Genomic DNA, 24,641 nt, shown 5'->3' on the forward strand with positions numbered 1-24,641 from the left:
TGAACTAGTTGAGTTAGAATATAGAAAGTATAATGGGAAATGAGAAGAAATGTGTTGTTTGAGGGAGATAGGAACCAAGTAATGAAGGATTCTGTACACCAAGGATTGGATGAGATGGTCTGGTTCAACAAGGAACAAACTGCATGGAGTTAGGTAAAATTCATGTGCTTTAGGAACCCCTAGTTCAATTGCCTATTTGAAAGAGTTCAGTGATGACACAGGGTAAGTCAGCTGCCTTGTATGTGCATTTGTGTGAAGGAGAGAAAGGATTAGACAGCCCAGGAGACGATCTGTACTATGTACTCTATGAACACGGGCCCCGTTGTCGCAGTTTGAGGGGACAGTGGACTTCTGCTGGGCTCTCAGTCAGTCTTGGTTCCCTCCTGCCTTGAATGCTGTGAGCATCTCAGTGTGATCATGAGTGTGCTGTATAGTAGTGTTCAGCTTAATATGCGTTTTCTCTACAGCTTGGCTCTGAACTAAGCTGACTTCTTCTCTGGCATTTTAACCATCCATTTCAACATGCGGGGCGGTGGGGCAAACTTACTGTGATAAGCAAGTATTGGGAAACTGTAGTCAGTCTCCGGAGTGACACCTTCTTGCTAAGGGATTTACAAGCACAGTTTCAGTTTGACTTTAAACAGTTTCCTTTGACTTTAAAACTTAATCTCATCTAAAATGAGACTTGCTATACCTCAGTGATGATATGGGCCATCGTGTCATGAGAGTGAAAGGCAAGAGATGAAGAACGACCATACTTAGGTGTGGCTTCATGGAAGTAAAAAGAACTTGAAACGTATCCTGTGATGATAGGTCAGGATCACATAGGCTTACTTATTTGTTCCCTTTTGTGAGACTCTGTAACTCAGACTGTAAAGAACCTGCCTGCAATGCAGGAGACCTGGGTTTGACTCCTGGGTCAGGAAGATCCCCTGGAAAAGGGAATGGCTACCCACTCCAGTGTTCTTGCCTGAAGAATTCCATGGACAGAGAAGCCCGGCGGGCTATAGTCCATGGGGTGGCAAAGAGTCAGACATGACTGAGCTGCTAGCACTTTCACTTTCTAAGGTAGGTGAAGGTAGAGTATTATTCCCAGAAATAATAACATTCTTGACTTATAGTAGGTAGATGGAAGAATGGATGGCTGGACAGACTGAAGGACAGACCTATGGATATTCACTATAGAGCTAGAACATGATTGAAAGCAAGGTGGTAGAGAAGAAGGTTGCTGATGTGGAAAAGTAAGACATGACATTGAATTCTGAAATACATTAAGTGCCATGCTAAGGGTTTTGAATTTTATGTTGTAATGCTAAGAAATTACTTTGAACAAGTAAATGCCATGATGCTGAGCATTCTTAGATACAACTTCCATGGAAACTGCTGCTTGTTTGGGAAAAACATCTTCCATGTTCATGGTATTAATTATCAATAAAGATATTAGATTAGAAATAGAGTATGTCAGATCTCATTACTGGAAGGGGACCTGGCAATTATTGATGCAACAGGCCATATAGCATAATATCAACAAAAATCTGAGCTTTTAATCTCAGTCTTGCCACTTAACATTTATGTAGTCTTGGACAAATGTTTCAACTTCTGAAAAACTCTGTTTTACTTATGTAAGATGGGATATCAATAGTTCCTAACACATGCAGTTGTGGCATGGGTTAAATGAAATAATAGTTGTAAAGTGTTTAGTGCCTTACCAAGTGTCTAGAGAGTGTTCAGTGAAGTTTGCTTAGCTGTTATATAACCTCTCACCAAGGGCAGGGATTCATGTTCAGAACCTTATTCTCTTCAAAAATCCTTTGATGGGGAGCTTATTGCATGGAAATTTCAGTGTTTTTCTTTTGGGGGGCAGATTTTATTCATTTAACACATATTGGTTGAGCATCTACCATATGCCAAGTCCTCTTATATTGAGAATACATTGAGAATACAGCGGTGTACAAAAAATGTCTTAATGTGCCCACACACACATTTGTTTGTTTATTCGAAAGTCCTTGAAGTTGGGCTGGAAAAGAAATGACTTCCTTATTCTACACACTCAACCATCCATCCCAGATCTATGATTGATACAATGGATGTCGTCTCTACTCCTTTCTTTTAAAAAAAATATTTATCTATTTGGCCACATTGGGTCTTAAGTTGCGGCAGATGGGATCTTCATTGCATCATGCAGATCTTTTGTTTCAGTGGATGACCTTCTAGTTTTGGCGCGAGGGCTTAGTTGCTCAGAGGCATGTGGGACCTTTGTTCCCTGACCAGGTATTGAACCTGCATCCCCTGAAATAAAGAGCTTCTCTTGGTTTTAGTGCCTGAATCAGAGATCCCCTGACTCAGGACTACCCTCTGACTGTTCTTAATAAGAAAAAACCCATAATTATAGCTAATGAGGATTAGTTATAGCTAACTATAACTATAGTTATTCTTAACCACTGAATCAGCAGGGAGGTCCCTTTATTTTTTTCTTTACACGATGTTTTTAAAAATATCTAAGGACTACGTTCTTCCCTAATCTCAAACTCTCATTGTTTTTAACCACTATTCACAAAACAGGGGTCTGTGTTTTTGCTGTATCTCTGTGGATATATTTTGTAATCCTCTTTTTAGGAACTCAGTGCATTTACAATAGCCATTTTTACTTCTAAGCCCCTTTATACTGTGTATTACATATAAGCGGCATTGTGTAATGGAGCAAGCACAGGCCCAGGGTCAAATTAGCACGGGTTCAACCCCGCCTCTAATACAAGTCATTGAACAGCTCAGAGCTTTGATATGCACATCTCTAAAGTGAACATAGTAATATTTACTTCATTGATTATCACAAAGACTAAATGATATAGATTATATAAAGCTCGGGAGTACACAGAAGATGATCAATGAGTCTTAGTTTCTTCAGCCCTTGGCCTCTCCCTTTCTTCTTCTCTCTAGAATATTAATATCACATTAATGAAATGACTCTTTGGAGTTTATTCTTTGTCATCACTCTTTCACACAAACCAAGCTAGCTGGCATGCCTCTTGAATAAGCAGCTTCTATTTGTGTGTGTGAGCAAAGCAGGTTAGTCCCAGGGCAGCAATCAGCCCTGGGTCTATGTCAGTACTTAGCAGAGTTGACTGTTGGCTGATATCTTATTCATTAGCTATAACTATGGGTTTTTTCCTATTAAGAAGAGTCAGAGGGTAGTCTGAGTCAGGAAATCTCTGATTCAGACACTAACGCAGAGAGAAGCTCTTTATTTCAGGAGAATAGATTCAGACAGTACAATGTTTCTCTCATGTGAGGGTCTGTGGGTAGATCTTAGGAGTCCACCATATTCTCTCCCAAACATTTAATTTTGATTTTCATTTTGACAATAGTCTTTAAAAGATAATATAAGCCTGTTTTCAATGTCTGGATGGCCTCCTTCAACCTAGTACTTTGGAACATACTTTTGTGTTTGTGTTTTGGTATTTCTACCCCTCACAGAGTGGGGAATACAGGTGTCTTCTAGGGTTGAGCAGATTATGTGATCGTGTCTAGGGCCTATGTTATGACTAGGAAGAATAGATCCCAGGGAATGAATGCCTTTCCTAAGGCACTCAAGTAAAATAATGATAACAGAGAAATGACACGGTGGTTAAATAAGATACAGCTGTAGTTTTTGAACAGTGGTAAATGCTATGAGGAAGAATATATATATGTAAGTTTTAAAGGTTACACTCCACTTACAGCTACTACAAATATTGGCTATATTCCCTCTGTTGTATAGTATATCATTGTAGCCTACCTTACATCCAATAGTTTGTACCTCCTTCTTCCCCACCTATATATCGACCCTTCCCCTACAACTGGTAACCACTAGTTTGCTTTCTGTATCTGTGAGTCTACTTTTATAAAGAAAAAAATTAAAGCATATTAGGATAATAAAATGGGATTGGAAATGAAACCAAGGAGGTGGAGGACCATCAGGAAAAGCCTTCCTGAGGTGGTGACATTTGGGCTGAGACCTCAATGATGAGGACCCTGTCATGGAGGGTCTAGAAGATGTTCCAAGGGAGAGACAACTGGGGTGCATTCTCAAGGAAGAACCACCCTGATGAGTTTCAAGAACCAAAAAGGCAAAGAGTAGAGCTAAAACAGTGTGCTAGGACAGTGGCGGAGGTGATTCTTAGAAGCCATGGACTGAGTCTGGATTTTGCTCTAAATGCATTGGGAAGCCAGGTAGTGAGCTGACATTTACCTGGGGAAGATCAGTCTGGATGCTGTATAAATAACATATAGTGGAGAAGCAGGTAGAAACAGGCAGATAGCCTAGGGAGCCATTGTGACAACAATGAAACAATGACAGTATTAGAAATAGCAGTCAATGCTGACATAGTGTCCGTTCTAAGTGTGTGAATGATTTCATTTGTGACAATCTTTAAGAAGTAGATACAACTATTATAGATTTTATAAATGAGAAAACTTGAGTCTCAGGCTAAATAACTTGACATGGCCACACTTCTAAGGTGAGGCCTAGTGGTTGAGAGGCAGATGGCCATACAGAAACATTCCAGGAAGCAGGAACAGCATGTGCAAAGTCCTTGATGTAGGAGAGTGGATAGCATCCTTGTAAAACAGAGAGGAGGCCAGTGTGGTTAGAGTGTAATGAGGGAGGAAGAGGGTCGTAGGAAGGAGTTTGGAGAGGTTGCTAGGGCTGAGATCATACAGGTGAGGCATTCAATGGTTTTGTTGTTATTTTTTGTTTAATTAGAAGATAGTTACTTTGTGATATTGTGATGATTTTTGCCATACATCAACGTGAATTAACATTGTTTTGTTGTTTTTAAATTAAGTAGCATAAGCCAGATTGTGACAAGGTCTAAAGCTATCTTTTTAAAAGATCGTCCTGGCTGCTGTGTGGAGAATAGACGGTTGAAGGACCAGAGAAAAATGATACTTAATTAGTGTCTTAAAGAATAAGTAAGAGCTACTGTATAGTAGAGAGAATGCTACTTGATACTCTGTGGTAACCTAAATGGGAAAGAAACCCAAAAAAGAGAGGGTACATGTACATGTGTAGCTGATTCACTTTGCTATACAGTAGAAACTAACACAGCATTGTAAAGCAACTACACTCCAATAAAAAAAGTAATGTAAAAAAAGACCTACCCACTTGTTAGTCGTCATAATAAAAGAAAATTACCAAGCTGGAAAAAAAAAAAAAAAGAATGAGTGAAAGTTTGTGGAAAGGACATTGGAGGTAAGGTTATTACAAGCAGAGGAATCACACATACAAAAGCACAGAGGCAAGAAGCATCCTGGTGTGCTGAGGAGCCACAGTAACTTGTCATAATTAGAATGTACAATGGCAGTCTGTGTAGCATGTAATAATAGTTCAGCCAGTACTGGCTGAATAATATAATGGACTTAGATGGTTCTTAGCTTGAGACTCAATTACTTACAGTCTGTTTTTGTTATTTTCTAGATTCTTGGGTGTAGTTCAGCTCCCTGTCTGAATTATAAATTCTTTGAAAGCGGGGAGGGAATCAAATACTTCTTTCTTACCAGCTACATAACTTTGAGGTTTGTTTAAATTGAACAACACAGCAATACTTGAAAACAAGAAGATCGATGGAATGTGTTCTAAGGAGTTAAGAGCATAGACTTTGCGGTCAGATAGCCTTAGGTTTATATTTTGAGCTCCACACTAGCTGTGTGATCTTAGAAGAGTTATTTAATATCTCTGGGCCTCCGATTTCCTCACATGGGAAAATGGAGAAATCAATAAATCCTACCTTTTTGGGTTGCTGTGAGGATCAAGATATGTATCTATAACTCCACAAAGTTCCCAGCAATGTTGTAAACATTTGATAAATGGCAGCATTTTGTCATGTGTTTGGAGTAGCAGGGTTTGTCTGTAACAAGGTCTAGGGCTGCAGGCAGTGGCTGGCTTCAGGAGGTCTGTTTCCTAGGAAAGCCTGCCAGTAGCTCAGAGGATGACCCTGCCTTTCACTTCTTAAAACAAATGCTCTCAGATGATATCCCACCTCAAAGCAGACACCCTGAAAATTGAAATTCAGGTATTTTAAAGCTTGACCTTAATAATAAAAATGAGGACTTGGGGTTATCTTTTATTCATGTGGCGAAAGTTGCCACTGGATTATTGAGAAATTGCTTAGTGGTTGCATTAGTAGAAGTCAGGGTGCGTTTAAAGAGTCATTCCTAAGTTCATCAGTGATTTCATTGATTCTTTTAAGTAATACTATTAAAGTTAAGTAATACTATTCTTATAAGTGATAATATCAGTCATAGAGAAATATAGTAACTGCCTTGTCACATGTTCCCCATATAATGGCTGCTATATAGAAAAATTGATCTGTAAAACCATTGGATCAACCTAACGAAATTTTGAAAAATATCATCTAAAACCCACTTTTAAGCTCCGTGACCTTCACTATCACTCTGGGCTTCAACATTTTCATTTCTCAGTTTTCCTTGTTCCTGTAGTTCCAAGGAAAAAAGCAATGGACTGGGAATTAGAAGGCCTGTTTTCCTGACCCACAGTGGTACTGTCTTGAGTGAGTTACTGAAGCTCTGCAGGCCTCAGTTTCCACATGTGCAAAATGCCTTGTCATGCTACTGAGAGGATTGAAGGAGAGAACATATATAACATTAGCATGAATAGAGTTTGGTCAAAGAGGGAATGAGGGCATGTGAGTTAGTGAGTGAGAAGTCTCAGCGCTTCTGTACCTCCCCATCTTCAGCACACACGATGGTCTCTCATCATGGCTTTGCTTCACAGTTGGTTTGGTCCTCTTGGGTCCTCTCTGTGGTGTGTGCCAATGACCTCCTCCCGTAATGACTTCCACTGCTGTCGGAGCTGTTCTTGTCTGTTTGACCTCAGCTGGCACTTCCATTTTTCCAAGAAATTCTACAACAGAGTGATTGGGACCCAAGATTCTGCACTCAAATATCTGGCTTCTAATCTCTGCTCTGCTGCTTACTACTGTAACCTAGGTGGTGCCTCAGTTTTCTCATTTGAACATGGAAAAAGTGATAGTATCTTCATAGGGTCAATTAAGAATCAAATAAATTGAGAAATATACTTGGAACAGTGCCTAGCACAAAGTAAGGGAATAAAAGTTATTAGCTATTATTATTGTTGACATGCCCTCCTCATGAATGAGATCAGTGGTTTCACAAAGTAGTTTCAAAGTTAATAATATTACTCCTAAAACTGAGATTACTGTAATAACATTTACGTGGTCATTGTATTAGTAAGGGTTCTTCAGAGGAACAGAACCAGTAAGATATGTATTTTATGTATTTATGCATTACATATTAGATTGCATATATTATATATATAATATTTCATTATTTATTAAGTATGAGGAATTGGCTCACACAGTTATAGAGGCCAAGAGGTCCCATGATCTGCCATCTATAAGCAGAAAAACCAGTGGTGTAATTCCAAGTCCAACAGCCTGAGAACAGGGTAGCCAATGGTATAAATCCCAATCCAAGGGCAGGAGAAGATGAGTTGACATGATCCAGATCAACAGATGAGCCAGGACAAATTGAGTGAATTCCTCTTTCCTCCTCCTTTGTTTCTGTTCAGACCCTGAATGGATTGCATGATGCCTAATTGTATTAGGGAGGGCAGTCTGCTCTACTGAACCCACTGACCCAAATGCTAACTTCATCCAGAAACACCCTCTAAACAGTTCTAGAAATAATATTTATCAGGACACTCTGTGGCCAGTCAAGCTGACACATAAAATTAACCATCCCTTTAGTCACTGTACTTTTGTGACCCTTACGTAAAGAGAGTTGAGTTACCCATTCATGAATTAGAAATAAATACCTAATGTCCAGGGCTGAATGACATTGTTTGTGGTTGATGCTATTGTAGAGTCATAGTAGAATCTGCAAAGTTATGAAACATGCAGGAGTAGGAATTGGGCATGCACACACACATGTGTATACATGTATATGTACATAAACATATATAGGATACATAAAATCATGTATAAAATGATAGTAAAATCAAATACAAAGATGTATACGTAGCGGGGTGTGTGTGTGTGTTCTGTAAAAATGGTAGAAGTGTAAGAACTGGTGGTGGAGGCAGTAGAAGCTGAAGTCCAGGTGGTTGATGTGCGTAGAGGGGGAAATGGTAGTAAGTATTACTGTAAATGGAAGTCGTGAACTCTTTGTACCAAGCACTGTGCTAAATGCAGCATAATGACAATCATCTCATCCTCATCAGAAAGAGGCTTAAAGGAAGAAGAGACTTGGATCCAACTATGTATGCAGGGTCACAGCCAGGTAAAGCTGGCTAGAGGTGTGAAGATTCCACCCTAAAAGCCTCTATTTCCAGAAGTGTGTCTCTCCTTATAGCCATTCTGGTCAACTACTTCATCTTTAACCATTATCTAATATTTAGAAGACAGAGCTTGGAATAGCTTATGAGGAAACATATATTTAAAATTTTTCCATGCAATTTTGTAAACCTGGCACAAATGCATTTTGAGATCCAGTTTAGATAAAATGGATGCCATTGTTTGTAGTCTAATTACCAGTCATTTGATCCAAGAATTAATTCTTTCATTCAGGAATTTCTTAGGGTAAAACCCTACGGGGAGGTTAGTCTTACAAGAAGTATTTATTGGAGATAGAAACTTTTCCACTTTGGGACTTTGGGTAATCGAGAGATCAGATGGTCTCATCCTTGTCACCAGGAACCTGTCTGTCTGTAGAGTGTTACAGGCAGCAGCTGCTGGCTAAGCTACAACTCCTCTTCCTATTTCCAGAACTGGTGGACCATCGAAAAATGGAATAAGTTGGATTTTCAGCTTAGGTCCACATCCCTAATAAACAGATGAAAAGTAGGGCACACTGGTTTTGTTGTGTAAATCTCAGTCTTTCTATTTTAATGCAGGTTCTTTAGATTTTCCAGAACTGTCTTGCAGTGAAAGTTTTTTGACTCATCCTCGTGCAGTGTAGCATAGGAGAAGATGGGCATGGAAATGTACCTGTCAGGCATTTCCCACATGTTAACTCAGTTATTCCACCACTGAACCGCTGCTGACCCGGTGAAGAAGTGAAGGCTCTGAGAAGACAACTGCTCGAGATCACATGACCAGTGAGAGGTGGATGGGATGAATCTAGGTACAGTGTCCAGCATGTCAACAATTAGCAGCTGATCCTGTCATGGAAAACTTCACTGTTTGACCAAGTGAATAGGTGTTTGAATATGCTGTGTGAGCTTCTTCCCTAGTATGTACAGTCTGATACAGAGGTTGCTTAATTATTTTCTTCAAAGGAGAGTGGTGGCCCAGGGGTGGACATGGCAAATGGAAACAACCATGAGAAGAAGTCACAAGTCTGTGTTTCATCCAGAGAGTCCAAAAATCTGTTTAGAAGATAGGTTTCTAAGGGTCCAAATACAGTTGGAAAATACTTGCTTTTATAAGTCATCTTTAACATTTACACTGCATTTACAGAGTTCTTGTCTCTCCAGGAACATAATGTTGAACGTATCATTAAGAAACATTCATGTTTTATTATGTAATATTTAAATTACTAGAGGTTTTCTATAAGAAAGGCAGAAAAGATAAAAACCTGATGCTAAATGCTAGTAATAAAAGGAACTTTCCAAAATGCAAACCTCAACACTTCTTTTTTAAAATACTGTAATTTTAATAGTATAATAAATTTGTAGCACAATTTTGGTGGAATGCCTATATGCAGAGGGCAGATATTTCATTCAGTATCTATAGTATACCTTTCAAGTAAATTTTATTATTACTCTTTTGTGGAGTAGGAAACTGAAGATTTAAGGTATTTATTCAATACTTTTAAAACTAGAAAATGGAAGAGAAAGGATTCAAATTCAAATCTGTCTGACCACGAGCTCCGAGTCTGTCAGTAATTCTGTGTTGCCTCCCAATGACGTCTAAAGTCCTAGATACAGACTGTACACAAATATTTTAATAAATGTGGAAACAAATTCAAGCATAGATATATTTAAATTATAGAATTATTTCTTCCAAGAAATCCAGGTTCATTATATTGACCCATGTCATATTAAATCAAGGTGTATCTCAGATCTTGTTTTAATGGACCAGGAAAAAGATAAAAGACATTCTCAGATGACAGAAAGGGAAGTTTAAATACATGTACAGTGTCATTTTCCCCTTTTACCATAAATCCTAGGACTGCTTCTCTATAATGACAACATCTGAAGATGACTTTTTTTTATGCTCTGTTGAAATTCTTTCTGATTATCTGAAGTCAGATATTTATTCATTTCTGACAAAAGTAGTCCAAGAAATTGATTAGATATCTTCTTTCAACATTTCCACAAATTGTTTCTAATTAATAAAGTTAATTTACCATAGACCCATGGAGATTGTTAGGTCACTGGAGCATAAGATGCATGGCATAGTCTATAATTTAAGAACATTTCTCTCGATTATTTTATGCAGGGAGAGGGGAACAAAATAGTGAGGGGAGAAATTACTGATGCATTAGAGTTCATAATTTTTCCTCTTCAGCAAAATGAACTGTTCATACATATTTTAAAATGTTATAGAGATTATGAGAGAAAAACCTGAAATAACCAAAGTGGTCAAACACAGATGGGGAATTGAGTAGAATATGCTTATAATATAAAATAAATGTAGGGAAACAGAGGAAGAGGTCCACCCTTTCCATTGTCTATAACTATAGGAATGGGGGGGGGAGGGAAACTGGAAGGAGACCAAAATGTGAAGAGCTCACTTGTGTGACAGTGGAAGGATTATGGATGATTTGTCTGTCTCTCTCCTATCCACAGTCCGGGTGAAGAAGTGATTTTCCGTTTGCTGTAGAAACAATCGAAGGAAGCCCTCTTCCTTTCACTCCCTAGTCCTGTTTCTTTCTTCCCAGAGCAACTCCAACTATGAATATTAGAGTGTATCCATTTGTATTTCTTATTCTTCAGCTACAAACTCAGATATCTGTTAAAGATACAGAATTTTACATTTTTGTATAAACAGCATCTTGTTTATCCTTCTGAAACTTGAATTATTTCAAAGCTGTTTTCATATTCTATCTATGCTGATGCATGTACAGCTAGTTTATTCTTTATAATTGCATGCTATATATATTTCATCATGTGAATGTGTCATAATTTGTGTATTTTCTGACTGAGGGACATTGAAATTGTTTTTTATCTTCACATTTTCCAATGATATTGCAGTGATCATCCTCATGTATTTCCAGGTGAATATAAGCAAGTTTCTCTAGGTTATTTACTTAAAGTAGAAATTGCTAAATAATAGTAAATAAGAAACTTCAGTTTTACTATAATAAGTATTTTATCTCCCAAAATGGTTGTCCTCTCAAACCAGTATAAAGAGTTTCTCCGTGTTCTTGCCAAATGTGATGTCCTTTTCCAGTTGGGGAATTCTTGCTAAACTGATGGATGTAAATGAAATTCTCATTGTCTTGACTCCATCTCCCTGTTGACCATAAGACTTCAAATTTACTTTTGTAAACGATTCAATTTTTTTCTTCTGTGATGTCTATCATGTCCTTTTGTTCAATTGTCTATGGATTTGACTTTTTCCTATTTCAGGCATTCCCAATAGAGTTTAGATATCAACTAAAGTTTATTAGACTTCATTTTTAAGTGTGGTATTTGTTGGCATTTAATCTAGTTATAGAGTTTATCTACATGGAAATTTTGTTTATATCTATTAAAATAATTATGAGTTTTTCCCTCTCATTGTTTCAATGTATTCATTGCAGTGATAGATTGTCTGATGTTGAACCGTCCTTGAAGTCTTGGAATAAATTTTAGTTATTCTTAAGTTGATTTTAATACTAATTTATTTAGTACTTAAGTGAGTTTGGGTTAAAGTTTCTTACACGAAACTGAGCTTTATTTTTATTTCATTGTTTGATCTTTTTGTGGTTTTCATATCAAAATTACACTATCCTCTGAAAATGAGTAAAGTAGTTTTTCTCTTTTTCTATCCTCTGAAACTTTGCTAAAATTTTCTCATAAAACATAGTGGAGGAAAAGGAGAGAGACGCATTGAGTGTGGAGGTGGGTGTGAGTACTACTGATTTGAGCCCTTTAATGGTTTGCTGGCCTACTAGTCTTTCTAGTTCTTCAGTCACTGTGATAATTTTATATTTCCCTACTAATTTGCCAAATTTCCCTAAAATTTCAAATTTATTGGCAGAGAGCTGATCTTAATATTTTCTTAGATTTCTAAAAATCTGAAACAAACTATAGTTTTGTCCCCTTTTGTATCTGTAATTTGTGTGTGTGTATGGATATGCATGTGCCTTCCCTCATTGTCTTGATCAGTCATGCTAAAATGTGGTCTGATATTAATAGGCCTACCTAAGCTTTCTTTTGGAAAGTTTGCTTTACACTCTTTCTCCATTGATATGGGAGCTTTGGTTTATCTGGTAGTTTTTAGCAGCATTAGCAAGATTTTTGCAACATCCAGTCAGATACTCTCCATTTTCTTTACAGTAGACTAATCTATGTGCATTTTTTGTGATTCTTGATCAGTCTGGACTTTTTCCTATTTTATGTTTTAGACTTACCATGCAACTCCCTTATGTGCATTCTTTCCTTTCCTGCCTTCTTAATATTTAAGCTTTCTCATTTAGTATTTTCCTTCTACCAGTTAGAAATAGAGAAAACAACAGAATGGGAAAGACTAGAGATCTCTTCAAGGAAATTAGAGATACCAAGGGAACATTTCATGCAAAGATGGGCACAATAAAGGACAGAAATGGTATGGGCCTAACAGAAGCAGAAGATAATAAGAAGAAGTGGCAAGAATACACAGAAGAACTGTACAAAAATGATCTTCATGACCCAGATAATCACGATGGTGTGATCACTCACCTAGAGCCAGACATCCTGGAATGTGAAGTCAAGTGGGCCTTAGGAAGCATCACTATGAACAAAGCTAGTGGAGGTAATGGAATTCCAGTTGAGCTGTTTAAAATCCTAAAAGATGATGCTGTGAAAGTGCTGCACTAAATATGCCAGCAAATTTGGAAAACTCAGCAGTGGCCACAGGACTGGAAAAGGTCCATTTTCATTCCAATCCCAAAGAAAGGCAATGCCAAAGAATGCTCACACTACCACATAATTGCACTTATCTCACACACTAGTAAAGTAATGCTCAAAATTCTCTAAGCCAGGCTTCAACAATATGTGAACCGGGAACTTCTAGATGTTCAAGCTGGTTTTAGAAAAGGCAGAGGAACCAGAGATCAAATTGCCAACATCCACTGGATCATCGAAAAAGCAAGACAGTTCCAGAAAAACATCTATTTCTGCTTTATTGACCATGCCACAGCCTTTGACTCTGTGGATCACCACAAACGGGAAAATTCTGAAAGAGATGGGAATACCAGACCACCTGACCTGCCTCTTGAGAAACCTATATGCAGGTCAGGAAGCAACAGTTAGAACTGGACATGGAACAACAGACTATTTCCAAATAGGAAAAGGAGTATGTCAAGGCTGTATATTGTCACCCTGCTTATTTAACTTATATGCAGAGTACATCATGAGAAACGCTGGGCTAGATGAAGCACAAGCTGGAATCAAGATTGCTGGGAGAATTATCAATAACCTCAGATGACACCACCCTTATGGCAGAAAGTGAAGAAGAACTAAAGAGCCTCTTGATGAAAGGGAAAGAGAGGAGTGAAAATGTTGGTTCAAAGCTCAACATTCAGAAAACTAAGATCATGGCCTCTGGTCCCATCACTTCATGGCGAATAGATGGAGAAACAGTGGAAATAGATGGAAACAGTGGCTGACTTTATTTTTCTGGGCTCCAAAATCACTGCAGATGGTGATTGCAGCCATGAAATTAAAAGACACTTACTCCTTGGAAGGAAAGTTATGACTAACCTAGACAGCATATTAAAAAGCAGAGATAGTACTTTGTCAACAAAGGTCCGTCTAGTGAAGGCTATGGTTTTACCAGTAGTCATGTATGGATATGAGAGCTGGACTAAAGAAAGCTGAGCACTGAAGAATTGATGCTTTTGAACTGTGGTGTTGGAGAAGACTCTTGAGAGTCCCCTAGACTGCAAGGAGATCCAGCCCGTCCATCCTAAATGAAATCAGCCCTGAATATTCATTGGAAGGACTGATGTTGAAGCTGAAACTTCAATACTTTGGCCACCTGATGTGAAAAGCTGACTCATTTGAAAAGACCCTGATGCTGGGAAAGATTGAAGGCAGGAAAAGAAGGGGACGACAGAGGATGAGACAGTTGGATGGCATCACCAACTCAATGGATATGAGTTTGAGTAAACTCCGGGAGTTGGTGATGAAAAGGGAGGCCTGGCATGCTGCAGTCCACGGGGTTGCAAAGAGTCGGACACAACTGAGCAACTGAACTGAACTTCTACCACTTAAGGAGTTAAATATTCTATTTCTATTCTTTTTGTGGTGACAAATTTTGACATCCATAGTTAACTAAGTCTAATGATAATCAAAATCTCTATCCTGCTCCTGAATGGTACCTGAGAATAATTCCCATAGCCCTGTTTCACAATCTTCAATAATTATTATTTAGCATTTTAATTCTACTTTATTCTTTTTTTAATTTATTTTTTAATTGGAAGGTAATTGCTTTACAGTGTTGTGTTGGTTCTTGCTGTAAAACAGTGTGAACCAGCCATAACTCTTTATACATATCCCCTCCCTTGTGAAGATTCCTCCCTTCTCCCTTCCACCCCTCTTGATCACCACAGAGGGCCTGGCTGGGCTCCCTGTATCATATAGCAGCTTTCCAGTAGTTACTGCCCAATAGCCCAGTTGGTAAAGAATCCACCTGCAATGCAGGAGACCCTGGTTCGTTTTCTGGGTCGGAATTTGGCAAATTAATTGGAAAAGATCTGCTGGAGAAGAGGTAGCCTACCCACTCCAGTATACTTGGGCTTCTCTTGTGGTTCAGCTGGTAAAGAATCTGCCTGCAATGTGGGGGACCTGGGTTTGGTCCCTGGGTTGGGAAAACCCCCTGGAGGAAGGAAAGGCCACCCACTCTGGTATTCTGGCCTGGAGAATTCCATGGACTGTATAGTCCATGGGGTCTCAAAGAGTCGGACATGAGTGAGCAACTTTCACTTTCTCATTAGCTATCTGTTTTACACGTGGTAGTGTATATATGTCAATGCTACTTTCTCAATTCATTCTACCGTCTCCTGCTGCTGTGTCCACAAATCTGTTCTTTATGTCTGCATCTCCGTTCCTTCCCTGCAAATATTTTCATCAGTACTATTTTTCTAGTTTCTATATAAGTGTGTCAATATATATTTGTTTTTCTCTTTCTGGCTTACTTCACTCTGAACAACAGGGTCTTCATTTGATCTTTTGACTACCTATAGTGGCTCATCTTCTTGTGTGATTAGCATTTTCCATTATAAGCCTGTTTTGAGTAGAAATTCTTCCTTTGGGGAACCATAGGCACTATTGGGAATGGGAGCATTTTTACAGAATGACTTCAGGTTTCCTTCACAGGGGAGCTGGTGGTGGGGATTTGGCTTCTAACAGCAGGTTGGCTTTGGGTCTCAGGAACACACAGGTAGTATGCATTTAGAGCCCCGTCCCCTCGGTGCTGGGCTGTAGATTTTTTTTTGCCTTCTCTTGGGTGACTCTTGGAGCTACAACTGCCCTCCTCAGATGGGAGGCTTTCCTGCTTGCTCCTTGGGAGAGTGCATGGTTATTACAATTAGTTTTACAGATGGGATGGTGTTTTGTGACCTTGGACCTTATTCTTTTAGCTCAGTTCCAGCTTCCCATTCAGTTGAGGCCTGTGGCTCAGACTGAATTTAAATCCCCAGCCATCCAGTCACTGGGATCTTTTTTTATTTGATCCCAATTTCCCATGGAGTCCCTTGGCTGCAATTCTCACTGACACGTTAATGGCAAATTTCCTCTCTATGTCTGGCACCTGGGGGGTTTTACCTTACTGATTTCTAGGTAAATTATGGGTTCTTTATATAATTCTTTACATTGTTATATTTCATCCAGAAACCTTCTGTATTGAAAGTGGGTATAGTGTGCCTTCCGTATTGGCCGTAGGTCACCACATTGGCCAGACTTACTTATATTACTTCTCTAATGAAGAAAAAAATACCCAGAGTTTGAAAATGTGTTTTAAAAATGTTTTGCTTTAAGTAACCTTTTTTTCTCCACACTTCTCAGTGCTGAATTTGAAGAACCACATAATTATGAGGCAACAATTTCCTATCTGAGACACTCCGGCAGCTCCATTAACTGGTGCACCGCAAAAAAAATTGCCGATTGTAAGTGTGCTAAGCCAATTAATATTGTAACCCTGTATGGTATGAAAATATGTCCAAAATGGTATTTCCCCCGGCTAACTCTGAGTTTAAAAGTTAACAGCCATGCTGCTTTACTGTCACATTTCTCTTCTTTCCCCCTCTTCTAGCCCCTTAAATATATAAATAAACCCAGCTGTGCATCTGTGCTATCTCCCAGCTCCTGGTGCTGCCTTCTCATTACTTTCTTTTTTCCTTCACCAATTTGCTTAGACGCTTTGCCTTTTGTAGATACATGGGAGGGAAAATCAAATTATGGTGATTCACTTTTCTTCCTTCCCCTCTCATGGAAACTTCATCTCTCTTCTCTTGGTGTCTGTGTGGAAGTCCCCTGGTACCTCTGTGTGTGGAGAAGGGAGATAGCTGACTAGAAGAATGAGGTCCTTGTGTTTAACCTGAATAGGAGCAGAGGATTCATTCAATGGATCTGACCACTGGTTCGGAGCTGGGTCTTCCTATCTCTGGTATTACTGACAAAGCTCAGACCTTTCCGTGAAAAAAGAGACTATCTCAGGCAAGATGGTGAATAATCAGAAACTCATAGCATTTCTTCAGGTGTCTGTGTCTTTGTTCTGCCTGTATCAATAGAATCAACCAGTTCTCTACAATAGGCATAAATATGAGTGCTAGAATAAACACTACTACTTACTGAGCTGTGCCGTGGGCCACAGTCCTGTTAAAGGTCCTCTGCGCACATGCCCTTTGATATGGCCATTGTATTCACCCACTCTGATAGACAGAAAACTGAAAGTTAGAGAGACTGAATTGCATAAGGTCACACAAGTAATATGTGGAAGGGCTATACTGTGTAACGGCTCAGACTGCCTCTAAGATCCATGCTTTTCCCAGTTTTATGCTGCTTCTCATTCAAGACTGTTTGACTTCCCTGAAAGGAGAGTTAGAGGTCCCCTGCTGCAACCTCTTTATTGTACAGACAAGAAGCCCAGGGCTCTGGGAGAGGAAGTAATTTGCCTGGGAACACATGCTTAGGAAGTTCATGGGTAAGAGTTAGAACCCACTGAAATTTCCATTCTCCCCCCAGGAAATAACGGGTCAAAGAACTATTGGAAAAACTTTCTCCTAGATTGGATAAGCTCTAGATTCTCCAAACTGGCTTGTGAAATTCTAACATAAAAAGTGGAACTCCTGTCAGCATCAACCCAAAAGGCAGCACTGCCTCGTAGTTTGGGTGCCTGGGCCCCTGCCTTAAAAGCAAGGCTTCTTAAACTCTAATGTTCACATGAATTTTCTGGGCATCTTGTTGTAACGTAGATTCTGGGTCAATTGCTCTGGGTTGGGCCAGAGAGTCTGCATTTCTAAAGGTGCCCTGATGCCACTGGTCCAGACTACACTTTGAATAGAAAGGTTATGAGCCCCATTTGGACTGCATTCCAGCTGCATGTTTTCCTACAAAGCTAAGTACTCACAGGGCCAAGGGGATGCTCCCCTGCAGCTTCCCTCTGGACTTCATGAGACCCCCAGAATGCCCTCCCGCAGGTGGGTCTCTAAGATGCTGCTTGGGTCTCTTCCCTGGGTCCTTCCATCTCAGGACAGATGGAGCTGCAGAGAGATCTGTTTGTGATGGGGCAGGAGAGGATGAGGATGACATAGGCAAGGTCCTTCGTGTGTAGGGTGAAGCTGAGGATTGGAAGGAAGGAAGCTGGACCAGAGGCTTGCATGTGTTCTCTCCAGGCCACAGATGTTCAAGGTGGGTCTGTTGGGGATATCATTTGGGGTACCCAATGAAGGAACCGCTAACCCAGGCCTCTCCTTAGTCTTTCACTAAGGAATCCTTTACATCCCTCAGTGCTGCTGAGGAGACAAGTGTTTATGACTGAAAAGAGAAAGGGCTCAGAAAGTAAGCCGCTGAAGCAATTGAGAGGTAACTGTGCAAAGGATGATAGGAAACGGGGAGAGAGGGAGACGGGCACGGATCGTGAGGCTTCCCCAGCCAGGATGGCATCCTGTGGGGGATAGGCTAGAAGCCTGCCAGGAGATTCTCCGAGGAAGCCAGAGAGCCTTAGGCTGGGATGGAAAGGATGCTGTTTTAGCCCACACTCCTTTTGCTGCTCCTCTCTAAGGAGGCAAGAGATGGTTAACCTATAGGCAAAAAAAGGGAAGGAAATAGGCTATTTTACCCCCACTTGTCCATGTTCATTTGACTTTTCCCCACGTGTTTCATCCTCTTTACACTTACTGTTTGAAAGATGTACAAATCTCAGTTTCTTTATCTACTAAATGGATATAATATCTTCTCTGTGTAACTGTTCCGTGTGTTTGAGAAGGTAATACATGTAAAGTCAAGAGAACTCTGTTCTGAGAGGATAGAGCACATATACTTTTCCCTAGTCCTCCTGCTAAGTACAACTAAAACCCCTAGATATTATATGTTTAAAACAAACATATACATGTATATTTATATTGTATATTTTTATATACAAACATAAGGAAACTAGAACACTGTGAAAAGGTGGAAGGGAGAAGGTAGAGCAGCTAGGCACCTCTGGACCCAAGGAAGGATACGTGGTGAGTTCACTGGGTTTTCTTCTTGCTTCATATATCCCAGCCTTGGAGCTGAAGAAGCTGGCAACCCAGAAACACCCCTGGGCACCGACAAAGCAGCTCCAACAGAGGCCTGCTCTTTCTAGCCACAGGACCAGTAAAAGGGAAGCCTAGAAAAACAGAAAGCCTCTAGACAACAACTACTTTATCCCAGCTAAATGTCACAGAAAATAATAAACTGGCCCCCCCGCCACCAGCCAAGGCTGAGTGGGGAGCCTGGACATCCACCCTCATCAGGCTGTGATGATGCACCCCAACCCTTCTGCTGGTCAAGAAGGTTAAGTAGGGAGCTGGGACTTTCATCCCTGCCAGGGTAACAAACTCCACCTACAGTGAAGGTCAGTGAAGACCACATGTGGGCATGGACTCCAGCCCTCCACCCAGCAATAACAAGGTGTCCCTTCCTCTCCCTGTTGGGATAGGACCAGAGCAGACCTTGTGGAGAGTCAAGACTTTCACGCTCTCTCAGCAAGAAGGTGCCCTCTCCCTGTGGGATCAGTAGAGGCTACGTTGGGAGTGATAACAAGCACTCCCACCCCTCCCAGCCAGAGTGTTCCCAGCAGAAGCTTAGCAGGGAGCCAAAGCACCCACTCCTGCTCAGAAGTGATGAAGAGTCCCTTCCTTACTTGGGTATCAGCAAGACCAAGAAGTGGGGCACCTACACTTCTACCCACCCCTGGCAGAAAAAAGGCAGTCTTCCCCACTCCTGCTACCATGCTAGCTAAAACAGAAGGTTTAAATAGTATCCAGAGTCTCACAACATAATACTCTAAAAGGTCACGGTTCAATCGAAAATCACTTATCATGTCAACAGCCAGGAAAGTCTCAACTTAAAGAGAGATGACTGACAGATGCCAACATTGGGGTGATGGAAGTGTTAGAATTGTCTGACAAAGGCTTTAAAGCAGCTATTATAAACATGCTTCAGTGAGAATTATAAATATGATTAAAACATTGAGAAAAAAAGTCTTATTCCAAAATAGGGGATGTCTCTGCAGAAAAATGGGAGATGTAAAGAAAACATAAATGGAAATTTTAGAACTAAAAAAATAGAGTAAAGAAAAAAAGCTCAATAGCAGAATGGAGGGAACAGAAGAATCAGTAAACTTGGGGGAAAAAATTTAGCTCAGAATGGATTTCTTCCTTCCTGTGCTCACCAAGGGTGAGGAATCTGTAAATACTGCCTTTCTAGGAAGAAGAGGGAGAAGGAAAGAAAGGGAAGGAGGAGGAGTCTTTTGCCATCACCTTTGGATGAGTCTCTTGAACAACGCCAATAAAAACAGAAGGTCACCCCCTCAGGGTGCACAACTCAGCACAGGTGACTTTCTGAAACTTCACCCTTTCATACCGACTGGGTGATGGTAAGCAGGATTTAGGCTGTTCTGCAATCTCTGTGGAATTGTCCTCAGAGCTCATCAGACCAGTGCCTTTCTGACTGTGCTTCCTAGGGCCGAGGGCTGTCCTAAGGGGTCCTGGAAACCCCTGGGAATAACTTCAACCAGAGAAGTTTCGTTTATGCTCCTGTAATATTCTGTTTAAATGAATGAATGATTCCATGGCTAGGAGACAGGTTGAAAGCCATTTCCTAACTGAGAAACCCTGAGCAAGTTACTTCACTTTTCTGAGTGTCTGTTCCTCATCAGTAAATCAGATATAGTAGTGATTATCGTGAAAACAACAACAACAACTGTCAGCTATTTTTTTAAATTATTGTTCTAATATTAGTAATAATTGTCTCACCTCCTGGTGTAAAACATGGGAAAGGGACTTTTCCAAAGTGACGCAGGGAGTTAGAAACTCATGCAGGGAATTTCCCGGTTAGTTAGTCTGGACAAAGAGCTGAGGGTCTGGAAGACATGACCAGGTGTGGTCATGTGTACTAGTGTACCATATTGGAGTACAGGTGGAGGGCTGCTGAAGACCATCTTCTGACATTTGTCATTTTTCTCCCAGATGGGACAAAGCTATTCAGTGGAAAGAATTATATAATTCCCTGTGGAAACTAAGTGAGGGCTCTGATACTTTGGGTTATATTCTCCTATTATAATTCCTAGTCCTTTCCTGACCCCCTGAGGTATGATCGTCTGTACTTTATATTCCTACCTTGGGAGCAAGTTTTGATGGCAACACTTACTGTTGAGAGAACCTCCACTTTGTTTAAATTAAAAAAAAAAAAACAGTATCAAGTTATGAATGCATTATTAATTGTATTATCTTTGTTTATTAGCCTTAGCAAGTAAGTTCTCTCTGGGCCTTGGTTTTCTCATTTCTAAGAATAATAAAATCTCCCTCCCTATCAGGTGATAGGTAGAAGCAAAGATATCGTGATTTATTAATTCTTTTAAAAACACAGAAGGGTGAATAAGTTGAAGGAGGGAGAGAAAAGGAGATTATCATTTTTTAAAATTGGAAAATAAATCCATACTTGAAAAGGATGAGGCCAACTGCATCATAAGCAGATATTCTTAAATGTTTTTAAAGCAAGTAATAGAATAAAATGTGTTGATTCAGAAATTGGCGAAAATAAGTGTATAATTACCAAAGTTGAAGTACAGGTTATTAATCTGCCACACAGAATTTTAGGTCCTTGTGTCAATAATCACATGCAGATAGTCCCTAAAGAGAAACTGATTTCATTTAAATAATTTATGAATGAATTGTATGTGTAGAGTAAAAGTGGCTTAGAAATGTGTGTTGTTGTTTGGTCAGTTCTACAAACTAAACCTTTAGGACTCCAGCAGCAAGAAAGAGAAAAGGAACAGGGTAAATCTTATTTATCATGTATGGGTATTCACTATCAGTAGGTGAAATGTTTATAGAAAACTTTTAAGCAAAGAAAAATTAAATTAGCAATTTTATTTAAAAAATATCATTTTCTATACAATGTCTGGTTCTCTGCTAGGTTTACATTTCTTACATCATCTGCTTTAATCTTCCCATGAACTCTGGAAGGCAGATACCAGTTGGCTCCATTTCACCGATAAGCAATCTGAGGTTCAAAAAAAGGAAGTAAAAGGAAATAATTTGTCTGTAATGCCACAGGTAGGAAGTGGCAGGACTGAGCTCTGAACCCCAATTCTTGCTACTACTTGTATCAATTAATGATTAGATTTGGCATCATGTCATTAAATAAAATCCACAAAACTTATGGAAAAATTGAAAGGTATTTGAGCCTTAGTTGACAGCCGGCTGTACTATAGAAACAAAATGCTTATGGAGCCACTTTTAGGCATACTGTGGAGTTGGGTTTGATGAAGTGGGACCTGGGCTTTTGTGGCCTTATTTCCTTTCCCTTTCCTTTCAAGTCTGCCTTCTGATTGCTACCACTCAATTGCAGTACTTCCGCTTCATAATGAAGTATGAATCTGTTTAACAAAAGGGAAACTGACAGTTCTTTCAAATGTTTTCACTGACTGTACTTTCCATCCTAAAAATCCCCAAAGGAAAGATACCATGATCAATGATCTGAGAATTTCCTAAACCTTGTGGACAAGTTTCCCATACATTGATTGTTCTGAGGGTTGAGAAGATTGAACTCTGCCACCGTCCATAATTGCTTTAATCTGGGGTACTGTATAAGAAATGAATGCTATGAGAAATTGCCTTGAAATAATTGTCTTATGTTTATTTTAGCAACTTATGAAGTCAGAATTGAAGAACTACAAAAGGTATAGTTTCTTTTCTTCTTATCAGCTTCATAGCTAAAGCAAGTGTGCAGAGTTGATTCTGAAGTAGTTTCTTTCATGAGGGAGGAAAGCTCTTTGTTTTGTGTTTCCCTGCAATTTCAGAGGCATTTTTAGACTTTACCTGCTAAGATTCTGAAGTCTGAGCCCTGTATGATCAGTGATAGAAAACGTGTTAGGATGGAGAAGGTGGTAGTAACGCATTCCTGGCACCTGATGTAAGGTGGTCAGTACCAACTGGCCTTTAATAACTGTCCCTTCAGGAGAGAAGAGTTCCTCATCACATGCCAAATTTGTATATCATGTGCTTCCATGGGAATGACCAGACCCTTGAAGGCATATTTTTTGGACTTCTGGCAGGCATAGTGCTAGCAACTTGATTAGGGCCCAAGCAGAATCACGGGCTTTGATTCTGGCTTCTGGCTATGTGAACTGGAGCCTCCATTTCCTCACATGTGGTCATAGGAACACCCCCATCAGAAGTCATTGTGAGAATGAAAGGTAAATTCAGGTAAACAGTTTAATAGTAAGTGCTGGAATCTATCCCAGGCACTTTACCTTTTTGAGCTTCAGCTGTGTCTTCTGTAAAATGGTGTGTTCTCTGCAATGGCAGGAAGCATAAGCCTTGTGCAGTAGTAGATGCTCAATAAGTAATGAGACCAACAGTTGTTTCACTGAATGAACTAAGCTGGATGAAGCAGGTGAGCACCTAGTCCAGCACTCAGCACACAGTAGGTACTTACTTATTGTTTAACTGGGTCAGTTAAGGTACTACTCCTTCCTCACTGGGTGCCTTTACTCGAGGTCCTTCATCTTTCCGCTTTGCATTTCTTATGATTACTGAAAAGGATTGTTCGTTTGTGATGCACTTTAGAGATAGAAAACTAGAAATGATTATTATTCCCATTAATGAAAGCAGAAAGATGCTTCACTTACCTGGCAGTATCATCAAATGTCAAAACTTTTCTGCATAATGGAGCTTTCCAAATGACCACAATTTTATCCCATTCAAAATTTAAAAAACATGAAAGTATTTTTCTTTCAACCTTCAGACATATATTATGTTCATCTCATGTTTTTGAGCTTGGTGGCTGGAATCTGATTTCTCCATTTCTTGATGACTTGGAGTTCTCTGAAACATAAGGGGCTGAATCGGCACTGTTCATGTTTTTCTTGAGATGCTCTTAGGCCCTTGTAGGTGTTCAGAATGAGTTGCCTTCACACCAAACTGCCATTGTCTATATGCTGTAGTTGTTTTATTTCTATCAATTGTTATTTCCTTCTCCTGTCAACCTCTTTGTGTCCAGCAGTGAGTTTCCATGTGGTCCAGCACACACCAGGTCCCTGTCTGGGGGCAGGTACCTGTGTATCTGGTGGCCCAGACGCAAAGAATACACCTGCAGTGTGGGAGACCCATGTTTGATCCCTGGGTGGGGAAGATCTCCTGGAGAAGGGAATGGCTACCCACTCCAGTATTCTTTTTTGGAGAATCCCATGGACAGAGGGGCCTGGTGAGCTACAGTCCATGAGGTCACGAAGAGTCGGACACGACTGAGCGACTAACACTTTCACTTTTTCATTTTTTCACCTGTGTATACCTGGCATCATGTAATCCTCACAGTCACCCTGTGAGCTGGCATCATTGCTTTTTACAGATGATAACTCAAGGCTCAGAGAAGTTAAATAACTGTAAGTAATATAGCAGAAATCTAAAGCAAGGTCCATCTAACTTGTCTTTCTACAAATGTTGCTATCCAATTTGTTAGAATTGTATGGAAGATGAGAGCCAGTCGTCCCTGAATGCAAACCGTGAGGCTCTCCCCACAGGAAGGGATATGAGCTCTTGGGCGTGGACTCTGTGGCAGCATTTTGGATGCTTATTTTCTGTTTTCTTCGGGTTCTTGGCTAGATTCCAGATTGTGAATGATATGTGACAAATGACTAAATGAGGGGCTAGGTTGTGGTCACTGGGGCCTAAGTTTAATGGTGCCAAATCTAGATCACACACGAGCTGATTTTCGATCAGGTGGTATGTGATCAGGAAGG

General features: G+C 39.9%; 1 protein-coding gene across 1 annotated transcript in view; it reads left to right on the forward strand.

Annotated features, from left to right (window-relative positions):
- The window catches only part of FYB2 (FYN binding protein 2), a 146,658-nt gene that overhangs the window by 82,022 nt on the left and 39,995 nt on the right, over window positions 1-24,641 (forward strand). Inside the window, exons 9-10 of the mRNA XM_061119748.1 lie at window positions 16,214-16,314; window positions 22,546-22,580. Coding sequence (XP_060975731.1) covers window positions 16,214-16,314; window positions 22,546-22,580 — 136 coding nt within the window. The remainder of the gene's footprint in view (window positions 1-16,213; window positions 16,315-22,545; window positions 22,581-24,641) is intronic.

This window comes from Dama dama, chromosome 20 (assembly GCF_033118175.1).
Source record: "Dama dama isolate Ldn47 chromosome 20, ASM3311817v1, whole genome shotgun sequence".
Taxonomy (NCBI): Eukaryota; Metazoa; Chordata; class Mammalia; order Artiodactyla; family Cervidae; genus Dama; species Dama dama.